General features: G+C 55.3%; 1 protein-coding gene across 3 annotated transcripts in view; it reads left to right on the top strand.

Moving 5' to 3' along the window:
- Positions 1-15440, top strand: part of MTCL2 (microtubule crosslinking factor 2) — an 82232-nt gene extending 66792 nt beyond the window's left edge. For all 3 annotated transcript variants that reach the window (XM_074970347.1, XM_074970346.1, XM_074970348.1), the window contains 2 exons: positions 12440-13880; positions 14823-15440. In XM_074970347.1, coding sequence (XP_074826448.1) covers positions 12440-13880; positions 14823-14972 — 1591 coding nt within the window. In that variant the 3' untranslated portion in view covers positions 14973-15440. The remainder of the gene's footprint in view (positions 1-12439; positions 13881-14822) is intronic.
- Positions 15441-15823: the final 383 nt, after the last annotated feature.

Below are 15823 nucleotides of genomic sequence, written 5' to 3'. Positions count from 1 at the left end.
AGGTAATGTGTGGATGTGCGCCACCAGTAGAAACAAAAAACCTAGATTTTTTTTTTTTAAAGTTACCATAGGGATAATTACTCCAGCCAGGACAGGTTAGAACTCACTACTCAAAGAATTAAATTTAAGCATAAGAGAGAAATAAAATTATGAAATGCACAGACCAGTCAAAAAACTAAAATAACAGCACTTTGAAAGAATAAAATTACAGAGAATATATGTGCATTGCAGGAAGTACCGAGAAGTAACAACAATAGCAACACAAGTCTGTGTTGGGAGGCGAGTGTGTGAGAGAGAGAGAGAGAGAGAGAGAGACTGTGCGTGTGAAAGATCAGTCCCTACCAAAATCACGGCTATGAAAAATGCATCACGGACCGTGAAATTTGGTCTCCCACCATGAAATCTAGTCTTTTATGTGCTTTTACCCTATACTGTACAGATTTCATGGGGGAGACCAGTGTTTCTTAAATTGGGGGTCCTGACCCAAAAGGGAGTTGCAAGGGGGTCACAAGGTTATTATAGGGGGGTCATGCTATTGCCACCCTCACTTCTGCGCTGACTTCGGAGCTGGGTGGCCTGAGAGCGGCAGCTGGTGGCCTAGTTCTGAAGGCAGCGCCACGGCCATCAGCAGCAGTGCAGAAGTAAGGGTAGCAGTTCCACAATCCCCCCTACAATAACCTTGCAAAAAAAAACCCTCCCCCCCATGCACAAACACACACACACACACAACTCCTCTTTGGGTCAGGACCCCTATCATTACAACATCATGAAATTTCAGATTTAAATAGCTGAAATAATGAAATTTACGATTTTTAAAATCCTATGACCGTGAAATTGACCAAAAGGGACTGTGAATTTGGTAGGGCCCTAGTCAGAGACAGAGAGTGAGTGTGAGAGTGTGTGTGAGAGAGAGTGTGTGTGTGCCAGCTGCTGGGGAAGTGTATGAGAGACCATGCATTGTTTTATTAAGCAGAGAGGCACTCACCAGAACTCAGACCACAGCAGCTCTGTTCTGCTCCTGAGCCCTGTCTCCCTACCCCCGCTCTGCAGAGATGGGGTACTTGGGCAGGGGGGAGGGGGACACCCTGAAATCAGCACACACCCCCCTCTACCACAGCAAGCAGGAGGGTCCTGGGAGCCGCTGGCCAGGGTCTCCAAGGCAGAGGGCAGGAGCAAGGCGGCCGCAGAGCAGCGGGGGGAGGGGCACCTGCACACACGTCGCCAGATGTGTGCGGCACTTGATTGACTCTTGGGCAGCAGTGCAGCTTGGAGGGCACATTGGTGCCCTGGGGTAGAGAGGTAAACTTGGCTTCTCCTCCACAAGGAACATGAGCATAAAGCACCTGGTATTGAGCAGAGTCTGGGAGATGCCCCAGAATCCTTTGCTGCTAGGGAACTCCAGGGTGTTACCTAGTTACTGGGCGAGGGATTTGGGTGGGGGGGCGCCCTGTTTACACAGGGACCTGGCTGCAGGGTGGGAGGAATCATTGCTGGTTTTGCTGTGCAGGGGAGAGGTGCACGTTCTGCTCCCTGGGCGTTCCCAGAGCCTGCAGAGGTGTGTGAGTGGGGCAGGACTGCCAGGGGAGGCGGGGGCTGGGGGGGTTCGAGTGCATCTGGGACAGATGCTTGGGTTTGAACCCAAAAGTGAATGCATAGGGTGGGTTTGCAGCCAGCCCTTGCAAACAGACTTGTAGGGTTTGGCTTATGACCCCCTGAACCCTGCTCTGCCCTGTTTCCAGCCTGCGTTCAGCCAGCACTGCCCCAAACATGCCATTGCTCCATGCTCCCAGCCCGGAGCATATTCTCCCAGGGACCTGCCCGTGGCAGGTTCACCTGAACCGGGGGAACCTCTCCCAAAGCAAGCTCCTGAAATCTGTACAACCAAACGATACTCAAGGCAGGATGGCCAGGCAGGCTGTGCCTGGCGTAACCTGACCCAGAACAGTCTTTTCGTTGACTGAGGCTGAACAGTGCTGGGAGTGAGGGGCCAGACCAGGCTTTCAGGTTAAGACTGATCCCAACTTCACCCAGAACTGCACGCTTGGAGGAGGCAGACAGCCCTTTGCATCTTGACTGTTGAGCCCTGATTGGCTTCTGCCTACTCCTGGCTCTTCTAGCCACTGGAGGACCAAATCTTATTGGTCCCACTAGCAGCTGATCCTGGGTGGCCTCTCTGGGCAGCTCCTGAAGGTCTAAACTTGATGCTCATTTTCCCCCCAAAAGACACCTGCTTTGGGTGGGGTGTGCCAAGGTGGTGGGGCCTGCAGCAAGGGGCACCCAACACCTGGTAGTGTCCCCTCCCCCCACTGCATGCACTGCTGTGCTGGTTTGTAACCATAAATCCTGCCTGGTGACAGGAAGCTTGGGTTGGTGTATAACCCTTCCTTGCAGCTTGTTAGCCCACCCAGCATTTCACCACACTGTGCAAAGGCCCAGCAGAGTGAGCAGCAATAAATACCGGGTGTGCTCCTCGAGATCACAGCTGTGTAATCCCGCCCACCTAGATAGAGCCTGTTAGCCATGCAGGAAACATGCCCAGAGCAGCCGCATTCAGAGGGGACTCACTGGAATGATTCCTTGGCATGACACCAGCTGCAGGTCATTTGCGTTCTCATCTTCCTCGGCTCGTCCAAGCTGTAGGCTCCTTACAGCATTTGTAATTCCTGGCACTTCTTCAGCTCTCATCTGTCAGGCTCTCTCTGCTGCTTCTGGGTTTTCCCCACTCTCCAGCGTCTTCGCTGTTGAGGCTGCGCCAGTGACAGCGTGTGTCTGCCTTAGACGCTCCTCTGGGTTTGCTCTCTCATTTGGTGAGTTACAAAGCCTTGGCTGGCAGAGCCAGGTGAATAGCCCTGAGAGCAACCACCTCCCATCTAGCTTGCTGAAGATGGTTGTGTCTCACAATTCAGGGCAACTGCACCTGGATCCTCCTTCACGGTCCAGGAAGGCCACCCCCTCTAGGCTCCCTGCTCCCTAGCCGGGGCTTCTCTTGGCTGGAGACCCACACGTTTCTCTCCCTTCTGAGCAGGGTATTTCAGGCTGAATGGCCCTCTGCCTGTGTGGTGTTATCCCCTAAGCAGGCCTGTGTATGGTGACCAGACAGCAAGTGTGAAAAATCGGGACAGGGGTTGGGGGGTAATAGGAGCCTATATAAGAAAAAGACCTAAAAATCGGGACTGTCCCTATAAAATTGGGACATCTGGTCACCCTAGGCCTGCGGCACTTCTCTCCTCTGAGCCAGTGCAGTGTGTGATTGCCCCTGGTATTTGTTACCACCCAGCCCTTTGTAAACCAGCACATTTCATTCGTAGGGTAGAAGCATTACAGAGAAAACAGCTTACCAACAGTGAAAGAACCTACATGCAGACAGGCCTGCCAGAGGTCACCCAGCTGCCAAACGGCTCTGTCAGGAGCATTTCCTCCATTCCAGATATTTTCTTGTGGGTTCAAGGTCCTCACCCCCTTTGCTCGAACCTGAGCATGCTGAGACCCAGAGCAGGTCAGCAGCCGGGCAGTGGGGCTCTGCTCAAAGTGCAGCTTCAGAAGCCTGGATTGAGGTGGGGCCTTTGCCTTCCCCTTGCCTCCAAGTGTTTCCTGGGAAATCCACTTCACATGTATTGTCCCCAAAAGGCCTTTGAAGTTCCTGGTATCTCCCTGAGATTGCATTAATCCTGCCTGCCTCGCCTATACAGCCCTTCGATAGAACACAAACACTTGCATTTTCAGTACAACGGGGAGGTACTAAACTTGATTCAGTAAGGTGGTTCTTCGAGTAGATGCAGCCATCTCTTGCAGCTAGGTGTGTGCGTGCCCAGCCCACTGGAGCCAGAGATTTTGCCTAGCAGTGTCCATAAAGGGACGGTGTCGCGCCTTGTGGCTGTGGCCCCTCCCCTGGCTATATGAGGCAGCACCACCCCGACCCCCCCTCAGTTCCTTCTCCCCGCCCGTGGCTGGAGTCAGAGCTCTGTATGGTTGTAGCCTCACAACCTCGCAAATAGTCTGTCTAGTTTCTTATTGTATATGGTCAGTGTTCGTTAGTAGTCTGTTTCCCTGGTGATGCCCTTCATTCCGGAAGGTTTATCTTAATTCCATAAAGTTTGTCAAGGAGATTGCAGGATATTGTATGCAGTGTAGTGGGAGCTATATTGGTCTCAAGGTATTGGAGAGACAAGGTGGGTGTAAAATGATAAAAGACAAAACCACCCTGTCACCTGTGGGTGAACACTTCTCCCAAATATCAGAGGGGTTAGTCTGTATCCACAAAGACAACAAGGAGTCCGGTGGCACCTTAAAGACTAAGAGATTTATTTGGGCATAAGCTTTTGTGGGTAAAAAAACCCACTTCTTCAGAACTCCCTTCTCTTCATGTGCCAATATATACTTATGCCTGCATCTGTAATTTTCACTCCATGCATCTGAAGAAGTGGGTTTTTACCCACGAAAGCTTATGCCCAAATAAATCTGTTAGTCTTTAAGGTGCCACTGGACTTCTTCCAAAGCAATCACTGGGTCTGACCTCTTGGTCCTCATCCTCAAAGGAAACCTGCACAGCACCTTCAAAAGATAAGCCTGGGAGCTTAAATGCATAACTCTGCTAGCCACCAAAAATCATGGTCTGAACCAGCAGTTCTCAAACTTTTTGTATTGGTGACTCCTTTCGAACATGAAGCCTCTGAGTGCAACCCCCCTTAGAAATTAAAAACACATTTTTAATATTTAACACCATGTTAAATACTAAATTTAAACCCTATTGCTTAAAATGAATTTACCTTTTCTGACTGCTTTTAAATTAAGACTAAAACACATTTTTATCGAATTAAATATAAGTGGAAAAGTTATTTTTAAGTAGAATTTTATTTTAATACTTGACAGCAATTAATGACCTGAAGCAACATGGCCGGGCTCCGCCTGGCAACCCCAGTACAGGGGTCGAGGCTCACAGCGTCCTGGATGCCCCAGCTCAGTGCTCACAGCCCCTTTTCTGGTTGGGGTCAGGACTCGCAACCCCGCGTGGCTGTCGGACTCAGGGATCGCAGCCCCGCACCTGCCCGGAGCTCACAGCTCTGCTCCTGGCCAGGGTTGGGGTCTGGGTTCGCAGCCCCATGGGGGGTCAGAGTCAGGGCTCGCCGCCCCACGCCTAGCCAGAGCTCACAGCCCTGCTCCTGGTCAGGGTTGGGGTAGGGGCTTGGGGCTCACAGCCCGGCACTGGGGTTGGGGCTCACTGCTTACAAACCTGTTGGGGTCAGGGCTCACAGCCCGGCGCAGGTGTTGGGGTCAGGACTTACAGCCGCGCGCTCAGGTCAGGGCTCGTAGCCCCGCAGCTCCACACAGGGGTCAGGGCTCACAGCCCGGCGCAGGGGTCAGGGTTGGGGCTCAGCAGCGCGCCCAGATCAGGGCTCGCAGCCCCGCAGCTCCACACAGGGGTCGGGGCTCGCAGCCCCGCAGCTCCACACAGGGGTCGGGGCTCGGAGCCATGCGTCGTGATCAGGCTCACAGCCTGGCGCAGGGGTCGGGGCTCGCAACTTGCAGCCGCGCGCTGGGGTCTGGGCTCGCGACCCCCCACATAACCAGGTTGCGACCCCCTGAGGGGTCGCGACCCTCCCGTTTGAGAACCAGTGGTCTGAACAGAGACATTGGATTTATGGTTCATTACAACAAACTGTAACCCAGTAGCCCCCCTTTTTGTCCTGTGCCTGCGGGGTTGTTAACAGCCACTTCACCTTGAATGGTTGCTTAGATTACGTGCTAACTACTTACGCTAAACAATCTGTTCCACCTTGTATTTTGCTATGAGGCTGGGAGTTCCTTTCCCAGACTGGAAGACGGGCTCTTTGGGCTCGAAAGCTCTTCTGTCTCCCCAACAGAAGCTGGTCCAGTAAAAGCTATTCCTTCCCCCACCATCTCTCTCTGATTGCAGCATAATGTCAGATCAGTCCCAGTGTGAATTCCCCAGAGAGAGGCAGCACTGAGCGTAGTAGTAAACTAGGCTGCTCAGCAGGGTCACTTCCTAGAAGGAGCGAGAGGGGTTGGAGTGGGAGGGCCAGGACTGGAAGTGCCTATCACTGTTTGGGTCTCCCCAGCTTGGACAGGCAAGCGTGGGTGGGACAGTTCATTTGGGGTGCTATAGAAAGCCCAGGGGCCCCGATGACCCTGCAGAGAAACGCGCTGGTAGCTGAGTGTGGCCAAGTTCTGGATCCGCCCAGTGGGTCAGTTCAGGTTGAGAACCCCACCGTGCTGCTCTGGCGCTTCCCAGCACAAACACGCCGCTGATGCTCCGAGCAGAGTCCAGAGGGAATCCCAGTCTGGTGTCCCCTAAGGGGCAGCGCCCCTCCTCAGGCTGGCACAGCGCTAGCACAGGTGTATGACAGCACCGCCCAGAGGCCCAGTCCGGACCAGGGCCTCCTTGTGCTCAGCGCTGGGTGGACCCAGAGGCATACAGAGCTCACCCCTTTGGTGTGTGATGCCCTCACTGAGCGCAGGTTCAGGGCCCCAGGGAAGTGAGTGTCTTCACCCAGCCCTGTGAGCTGGAGCGTGCACCCAGACCCCTTCCGGGAAGCAGCTCTGCACAGCAGAGCCCAAGGGCTGAGCCTGAGGGGGTCCCTGCTTCCCTCTCCTTTTCAGACGAAAGGCAGATGTGAGTTTGTGTTGCCACCCAGCTCCTAACGTCAGAAACCATCATAGGCACCAAGTTTCTACTCTCCCGGGGGGGGGGTGCTCCCCCCAGCTTTGCCCAGGCCCCGCTCCCACTCCACCCCTGCTCCGCCCCACCCTGTCTCTTCCTGCCCCCTCCCCCAAGTGCACTTCTCCCTTGCTCCTCCCGCCCCAGCGCCTCCTGACCCGCAAAACAGCTGATCCAGGGCACCAGCTGATCCAGGGCAGGTGCTAGCCACTGGGCAGGATGGGGAGGGGCTGATCCGCAGGGCCTGCCAGTGGGCAGGAGGCGCTGGGGGGAGGGAGAGGTTCTAGCAGAGGGGCTGCCGGTGGGTGCTCAGCACCCACCATTTTTTTTCCCATGGATGCTCCGGCCCCAGAGCACCCACAGAGTCGGCGCCTATGGAAGCTGTTATTCCAACAAACCCCAGGGCGGTAGCCCGCCATGTATGTCAGAGAGCTGGAGCCAGGGCTAGCAGAAGCAAAGCCACCGGGAGCACTGGGCCAGCGCTCTGGGGAGAACAGGAGGGGCCTAGCTGTTCACCCTAGCCCAGAACCGGTCCAAGCTCTTGTCTCCTTGAGCAGCTGAAAGAGGCTTGCTGGGCTGGACTTGTTCTTTTTCTGCTGGCTAGTGAGCATTGTTGGACAGCTGGAGAGGGGAAGCAGCAGGGGTTTGTCGTGCGTGTGTCGCTGTGGATCCCACTGCAGGGCTCGTGCGCCCATAGGCGCCGACTTCTGCTCGCGCTGGTGGGTGCTAGACCCGCCTCTGCCCCTGGCCCCGCCCCGAATCCACCCCTTCCCGCCCCTGCCCCGTCTCCATTCCAACCCCTTCCCCAAAGTCCCCACCCCAACTCCGCTCCCTCCCTGCCCCTATTCTGACTCCTCCAAATCCCTGCCCCGACTCCACCTCTTCCCCGCCTCCTCCTCTGAGCGTGCCGCGTTCCCACTTCTCCCCCTTTCCTCCCACAGCTTGTTACACCACCAAACAGCTGTTTGGAGGCAGCAAGCGCTGGAAGGTAGACGGAGGAGCGGGGATGAGGCATGCTCAGGGGAGGAGGCGGAGGAGGAGGTGAGGAGGGCGGGGAGGGGAGCTTGGCTGCTGGTGGGTACTGAGCACCCACTAATTTTTCCCCGTGGGTGCTCCAGCCCTGGAGCACCCACGGAGTCGTCGCCTATGCGTGCGCCTCATGCACAAGAGTTTGCTTGATGAGCAGAGTCTCTCAGGACTGCCCTCGTGCCTACACATACTCCCATAAAGGGTAGGGCAGCCATGACCCTCCCTCAGGTCCCTCTCACCACCTGCAGCACAAAGATGGAACCTGGCAGGTGTCAGACCTGCTAGTTCTTAGCTTTGGCTGAACCATCTCAAAAATCTTCTACAAACTGCGAGAGCTCTTCCGATTCTTCCATGTATGACTGCCATAATCTACATCGACCCGTCTGGACTGAGTATTGGCTATCAGACCCCACAGAATATCCCCGGACGCAGCTACTTAACGTGCTGTCAGACCTTGCTGGACATCCCCCCCCCGGACACAGCTACATAATGTAGTGTCAGACCTGCTGGACATCCCTCCGGGACGCAGCTACCTAACGTGGTGGACTTGAAACCTCAAAGTGTCAAGCCCTGGCCAGCCTGCGAAGGACTCCCCACTGAAAGCTGGGCACAGCAGGTATCTAGGAGAGTCACACATACCGAGCCAGGGTTTGGAGTACCTGTTGTTCTGGGCTAGGACTCCCAAGTTGTGAGACATGGCTGAAGGCCCATCTTCTGGAGCAATCTGTGGAGTCTCATCAAAGCCTGAGGATCGTGCCCAGAGCCCTGCTAGTAGATTGTTATCCAGTGCCCCGTCTAGCAGACTCACAGTGCCAAATGCCAGCATGGAGAAGATAATGCTGAGAAGGGACCCTGCTCTGGCCCCCCCACTGAAACTCCCCGCAGTGCCAAATCAGGCACCATTTCCTGTTCTCAAGCCACACCAAGAGGAAGCTCCAAGCACAGAGGCAGACTCCAGGTGGAGCTCAGTGTCCTCCCATAAGGACAGACCACGTAGAGCCCTTGGGGATAAAACAACCAGGCCCTGTGCAGCCCGAGGGTTGCTGATAACGAGCAGCCTGTGTCAGAGGCAGACTCTGGTGGTGCCTCAGCGTCAATGCCTATCATGAAGGGTGCATCCCAGGGAGAACCAGGACCTTCATCAGTGCCGAAGAACCTGCCTGCACCAGTTCAGTCCCCGGTAGCAAAAGTGCCATAAACACCAGTGCCGCCTCCAGAGGGGATCGGCTGATCCTCACCATCATCAGAGCATTGTCACCCCATCTTCCAGCCGAGGGCCCTCTCTTCTACCATCTGTGTCAACCTCTGGTCCAGCCGGGGTTGTCTTGTCTGTGAATGAGAGACTTGTCAGCCTGGCCAGGGCCTTGTGGCAGATGCCTGCTGCAGTAACACTCTGCGTGAAGTCTCTGACAGGGTTCAAGTGTGTCTCTGCTCACCCCAGCGCAGGCTTCCCCAGTCATGTCAATGGTACACGAACAGTCTCAGTTGAGTAAGAGTATCCCTAAGGACAAGGACCCCAAAGGCTCAACCTCTTTGGGAGCACATCGTACTCTGCCTCAGCTGAATGTAGCTAATTGCCGGGCCGTACTGGGTCACCCCCTTCCTGTCAAAGGTCCTGCCTAGCAACAGGGAGCAGCTCAGGGAGGTCATTAAGAACAGCCAGTTGGTGGCCAAGATGGCCTTACATCGGTGATGGACACCTCTGACACTGCAGCTCGGTCTATGGCCACTGCTGTGACAGCGGACTGAGTGTTGTGGCCCCAGGCATTGGTACCCTGAGAGAGGAACAGGCCATGACTGAGCCTTGTCCCTCGATGGCAAGGAGCGGACAGATGGCTCTTTACACCCATTAAGACTCCAAGGCCGTCTTGTGCTCCCTGGGGTTTATGCCCCAACCCCATACCATCCTCAGCCTCCGTCAAGACAGTGGAGCCATCCTGCCATCCAAGGCAACCCAAGTACCATGCCAATACATCAGAGGGCACCAGCCTTCCTCCTCAGCAATGCACCCCTCCCCTCCAGCAGGCATCTGGATGTCTGTCTCACACCTAACCCCAGCACAATCCTCACGCCGGGGAAGATGGGCAGGGTCACGCCTACCTCATCAGCAGGGCCCGATCCAGTCAGTGCACCCGGAGCATGCCTAACTCCACACCCAATGGCCAGAGGACAAGGACCCCTTTATAATGTTTAGCCAGTGGTTAGGGCACTCAGTCAAGAGATGGGAAACACCATCCCAATCCCTTCCCCCCCCATCAGGCAGAGGGAGGAATTGAACCGGGGTCTCCCACATGCCAGGTGAATGCCTCAACTGCCGGGCTAAGGTTATGAGGGAAGAGCCCTTTCACTTGCACAGAGTTAGGTGCGAATGGCGCCTGGCCCCAGGATCACAAGCAGCCATAGGCGCCAAATTCTGTGAGGGGGGCGGGCTTAGGACACACCCTCTCATCGTCAGCATCTCCCATGGGTTAGCTTAGGCGGGTCGCTGCTCAGTGTGCTGGCTTCTGTGGTGCCTGGCTCCCCCGTGCCTTGCGTAGGGAGCCTGGGCCCCTAGCTCAGGCTCTGTGGATTGATTGCAGTGATTTTCTGGGTGCCGAAAAATGAGGCGTTGCAATGCTCAAGTCCCTTTGCGGATCCTCGCGCAAGCCCTCATGGCCAGACTGCCTTATGCATTTTTCCATATGGACCTGATGGTGCTCAGCCCGCATCATCCCCAAGGCAGCCTCGGAATTCCACTACCCGTCAATTGCCTTGTCAGTGTCCTTCCCAAATCCCACTCGACCCTGAGGGAAGAGAAGCCATATTCCTTGGCCCTGTCCAGAGCTTTTCTCTGCTATCTTAACAGGACCACACCCATCAGGCACCAGGCCTTTCTGCACTCATCCCCAGCCCATCGAAAGGCCATGCCATCTTGCCACAGAGAATCTCTAAGTAGATCCCACTGTGTATTTCCATCTACTGGCGGATGGCTGGTGAGCCTTCCCCTCCGTACGTCACCACACACTCCACCAAGGCACAGGCTCTGTCTTCCACCTGCTCCAGGAATGTGTCTTCTCTGACATCGGCAAGGCTGGAACATGGAGCAACCCACTGACTTTCGAGAAACATTACATCCTTGACATGGCAGCCAGGGCAGATCATGAGTTGGGAAGAGCCATTCTTTGACAGGGTCATTGGCCTAGTGGATGGGATGAGGGAGAGGGAAAGCAGTAGATCTGATGTATCTTGACCTTAGTAAGACTTCTGACACAATCCCACGTGGTGTTCTCATAAGCAAACTAGGAAAGTGTGGTCTAAAGGAAATTACTGTAAGGCGGGTGCACAACTGATTGAAAAACAGTACTCAGAGTCGTTTTCCAGGGTTCGCTGTCCAACTAGGAGAGCTTACCTAGTGGGGATCCGACGGTGTCTGTCCTGTTCTGGTACTGGTCAAATTTTTCATTAATGAGTTGGCTAATGGAGTGAGAGCATGCTTATAAAATTTGCAGATGACACCAGGCTGGGAGGGGTTGCAAAGACTTTGGAGTACAGGATTAGACTTCACAATGACCATGATAAATTGGACAATTGGTCTGAAATCAAAAAGATGAAATTCAGTAAAGACAAGCGCAAAATACTTCACATAGGAAGGAAAAGTCAGATGTACAAATACAAAATGAGGAATGACTGGCTCAGCAGTAATACTTCAGAAACAGATCTGGGGTTATACTGGATCATAAATTGAATATTGGACAACCTGATGCAATTGCGTAAAAGGCTAATATAATTCTGAGGTGTATTAACAGGAGGTGTAAGACATCAGAGGTGTCTGCTCAGCACTGGTGAGGCCTCAGCTGCAGTACTGTGTCCAGTTTTGGGAAACACACTTTAAGAATGATGTGGACGAATTGGAGAGAGTCTAGAGGAGAGCAAAAAAACAAACAAACGAAAGGTTTAGAAAAACCTGCCCTATGTGGAAAGGTTAAAAGAACTGGCCATATTTAGTCTTGAGAAACGAGTAAGACAGTCTTCAGATATGTTCAGGGCTGTTATAGAGAGGTCTGATCAATTGTTCTCCATGTCCACAGGAAGTAGGACAAAAGTAATCAGCACTGTAAGGGTAGCTAAGCACTGGAACAGGCTTCCAAGGGAGGCTGCAGAATGCCCACTTTGAGGGTCTGTAAGAACAGGTTGGACAAACAGCGGCCAGGGATGGTCTGGGTTTTACTTGGTCCTGCCTCAGTGCGGGGGGTTGGATTAGATGACCCCCTCGAGGTCCCTGCCAGCCCTACCTTGCTGCGAGTCTCTGATTCAGTCCCTGTTTGAGTGATACAGCTGAAACTCCTCACCCCCACGGTCCAGTCATCTACCGCGGGATCCACTGACGCGCACTTGAAGAAGGAAGAACAGTTACTTACCCTGCAGTAACTGCGGTTCTTGGAGATGTCGTTGTCAGCATGGATCCCTGATCCACCCTCGCTTTTCAGAGCCCTCAGGAACATGGGCTTTGAATTGCGAGGGTACTCCGGGAGGCTCTCAGCGGTGTGTGCTTTGGGCCCTTGTATTGGAGCATGAGCAGGAGGGGGGAACAAGCGCAGGCCCAACAGACACTGCTATTCCAAACTTTTCGGTCTCGTGGATGGGGCGCGTGTGTACGTACAGTGGTATCCACAGCTCTCAAAGAGCCGCCATTACGTGAGTTCTTTACCTGCGTTTCCCATGCGTTTTGACCACTCCCCTCTTCTCTCCTCTTAGGACAAAGTCCATTTCCTCGATGTCCGAGTTTGAAAGCTTGCTCGACTGTTCTCCCTACCTTCCAGGCAAGACCAGCCCTGTGATCCCTGACCACGCACGAGGCAAGGGGTCCCCAGCCACACAGCTGCTGCCTAATGGCATAACAGACCCTGCCGGAGTCCACCCCAAAAACTGTACATATGTGACTACAGAGCAACCTGCCCCTGAGAGCCTGGCAAAAGACAAACTGGGCATTTCCTCATGGGACTATTCCCGGGCAAACAACCTCTCTGGGCAGGATCCGGCCCAGAAGCAAATGCAGAGGAGCTACACGGCACCAGACAAGACCGGGATCCGCATCTATTACAGCCCTCCGGTGGTGCGAAGACTGGAGGCACCGCTAATCCACAACAAGGAGGGGAAGATCATGACTGAGCCGGGCTTCCTGTTCACAATGGCCAAGCCGACAGAGCTGGAGGAATCCGACAGCTCAGAGAACACGTACAGCCGGTGGCTGTGCAACTTCTCGAAGCAGCACCGCGAGCTGCTGGACAGCCGCAGTGCCGACAAGGCTGGGCCCTCCGGCCCCCGGTTCCCATCCTCCCTGCACGATTTTGAGATTTCCGGCAACATGAGCGACGACATGAAAGAGATCACCAACTGCGTGCGGCAGGCCATCCGCTCCAGCTCGCTGGAGAGGAAGGTGAAGAGCGCCTCCAGTCAGACCACGGGGCTGACGAGCGTCGGGACCCAGACCATTCAGATGGTGAGCGTCGGTCTGCAGACAGACATGCCCCGGGGAAACCTCCACAGCAAGAGCTGGTCCCCACGCAGCTCCTCCCTGATGTCTGTGCGTAGCAAACAGATTTCTTCGTCTCTGGACAAAGTCCACTCCAGAATCGAACGGCCTTGTTGTTCTCCCAAGTATGGCTCCCCAAAGCTCCAGAGACGGTCTTCCTCCAAGCTCGACAATTCGAAGGACAGAAGCTTATGGAACCTTCATCAGAGTAAGCAAAATGGGTCAGCCTGGGCTAGGTCAACCACAACCAGAGACAGCCCGGTCCTCAGTAACATCAACGATGGCCTGTCCAGCTTGTTCAATGTTGTGGAGCATTCCGGGAGTACAGAGTCCATCTGGAAACCAGGCTGTCCAGAGAGCAAAGTTAAGCCAGAAGCCCCGAAATACGGCATCGTGCAAGAGTTCTTCAGGAATGTGTGCGGGAGGGCCCAGAGCCCCACTTCTGCCCCAGAGAAGAAAGAATCACCGGGAGATGATGGCACCAAAAAGCAGGATCACTCCCAGCCGGTCACCTGCCATCCATCTGAAAACGTCTCCCGGAGCTTAAACAAGAAACTCCTGAAGCAAAGCAGCAGCGAGGAGCCCAAGGCATCTTCCCCAAGCCAGGGGAGCAAAGACGGGGCCCCAAGGGACCTGGACATCACATCTATGATAGCCAATGAGGTAAGAACATAAGAACGGCCAGACTGGATCAGACCAATTGTCCATCTAGCCCAGTATCCTGTCTCTGCCAGTTGGCCAGTGCCAGATGCTTCTGAGGGAATGAACAGAACAGGGCAGTTTATTAAGTGATCCATCCCCTGTCATTCAGGCCCAGCTTCTGGCAATCAGAGGTTTAGGAACATCCAGAGCATGGAGTTGCATTCATGCCCATCCTGGCTAATAGCCATTGATGGACGTAGCTTCCATGAACTTGTCTCATTCTTTTTTGAGACCAGTTACACTTTTGGCCTTCCCAACATCCCCTGGCAGCTTTGTTTTTATCCTAGCGAATAAGACCGACTTCAGGGCAGAGCTGGCTGACAAAGCAAACGTCTGTTTAGCTTCTGCGCCCACCAGAGGAGGTAGCTTCCTCCCCAGCCTGAAGTGTAGTGCAGCCCCTCTCCACCCCGGGGGCCGGAGGGGTGAGAGGAGAAGACCTGTTCCTGCAGCAGTTGGTGGGTTGGCTGTAGCACTGTCTGCATCTGACAGCCAGACACACTCAGGCAGTAGCAGCCCAGGCTTGTGCTGCAGCCTGGAGGGGCCCCGCTGGCTCAGCCCTTGGCTTCTCCCGTGCGGAGACTGCTCCCCACAGCGGGGCTGGGTCCACGCTGTCACTCATGGGGCTGGGTCAAGACACTCATGGCCCAGGGGACCTCAGCCTGCACTCGCGTCAGGGCTTCACGCACTAAAGAGCTGGCTCTTGGGGCAGGCGCTCTGCCTCTGGGCTCACCCAGTGCTAGCCCTAGGGGGCTCTGGTCCCAGCTGGGTGTTGCTGCAGTCCCCTCTGCTAGCACTGCACCTAGCCCGAGGAGATCTGCCCTCGAGTGGGTACCAGACTGGTCCCAGCTGCGGCTCCCCTGAGCCCTCCACACCTCTAATCCCTCCTCCCCTTTCTCTTTGCAGGACACAGCATGTGACTGCAGCTCCCAGTCCCTCACCTCCTGCTTCGCCCGGCCTTCCCGCTCAGCTGTCCGGCACTCCCCTTCCAAGTGCAAGCTGCATCCCTCTGACCCCAGCCGGGCGGAGGAGAAGGCAGGGCCTCTGAGTGAGTGAGTGAGGGCAGCGGGGACTGGGCTAAGCCGTGTCTGCTTTCTGCGGCCCTGACGAAAGAGCACGCTTCCCGTCTGCGCCAGCTCCGCCGCAGCCTGCGGGACCCGCCAGCCCCGAGAGAGCTGTGCTGGGGTCCCAGCGGGCCCCTCGCTCTCGCAGAGACTCAGGCGCATGCACATCTGTCTCCTAACTGTTCCCCAGCTGATGGGGGCGCTTAAGAAGCAGATGCTGCAGGAGAGTCGGGAACGGAGGCTTCCCGCGTTATGCCTGGATCCGGTTCCAGGGATGGAGGGGAAGTTACTCTGGGCGGGTGTCTCCTGACCCCCAGGAAGTAGCCTGCCAGCCTCACCGCTCCTGCAAGGGAAGGATGATTCCAGGAGAGAGGAGGGCGTCCCCAGAGCCTGGGGTGGGGAGCTCTGGGCCATTTCCATAGCCCTTCAGGCTCCTCAGAGACCTGCACTTCAGGGAGACGGACAGCCGGCGGGGGGTGGGGGGGAATGAAGAGATGGGCCCTGCCTGCCCTGGGATGTGGGAACTGGGAACCACCACCCTGCAGCAGCCTCTGGAGAGCCGGCAAAGCCAAGGCCCTGAGCCTGGGACTCCCTCGGGCCATGCTGCTGACAAGCGCCCTGGAGAGGAATCAGCAGCAGGAGCGCAGAGAGCAGCTGGGTCAGCTCTGAGAGGAAATGCCCTGGGCATACTGTCACTGCACTTCGCAGACAGGGCTGTGGGCCAGGGGTGAGCCCTGGGGGGCATGCGTCCTGGGGGGGTGGGGGCGTGTTGTATAAAGCTGATTATTGTGTGTGAGGCTCTTCACTATGTTGTCTCCCTTGCCATGTTGTCTTCGAGTGGCA

The sequence above is a fragment of the Natator depressus genome, chromosome 13 (assembly GCF_965152275.1).
Source record: "Natator depressus isolate rNatDep1 chromosome 13, rNatDep2.hap1, whole genome shotgun sequence".
NCBI lineage: Eukaryota > Metazoa > Chordata > Testudines > Cheloniidae > Natator > Natator depressus.
The sequence above is the reverse complement of the archived record's forward strand: the minus strand, read 5'-3'. Positions and strand labels throughout refer to the sequence as shown.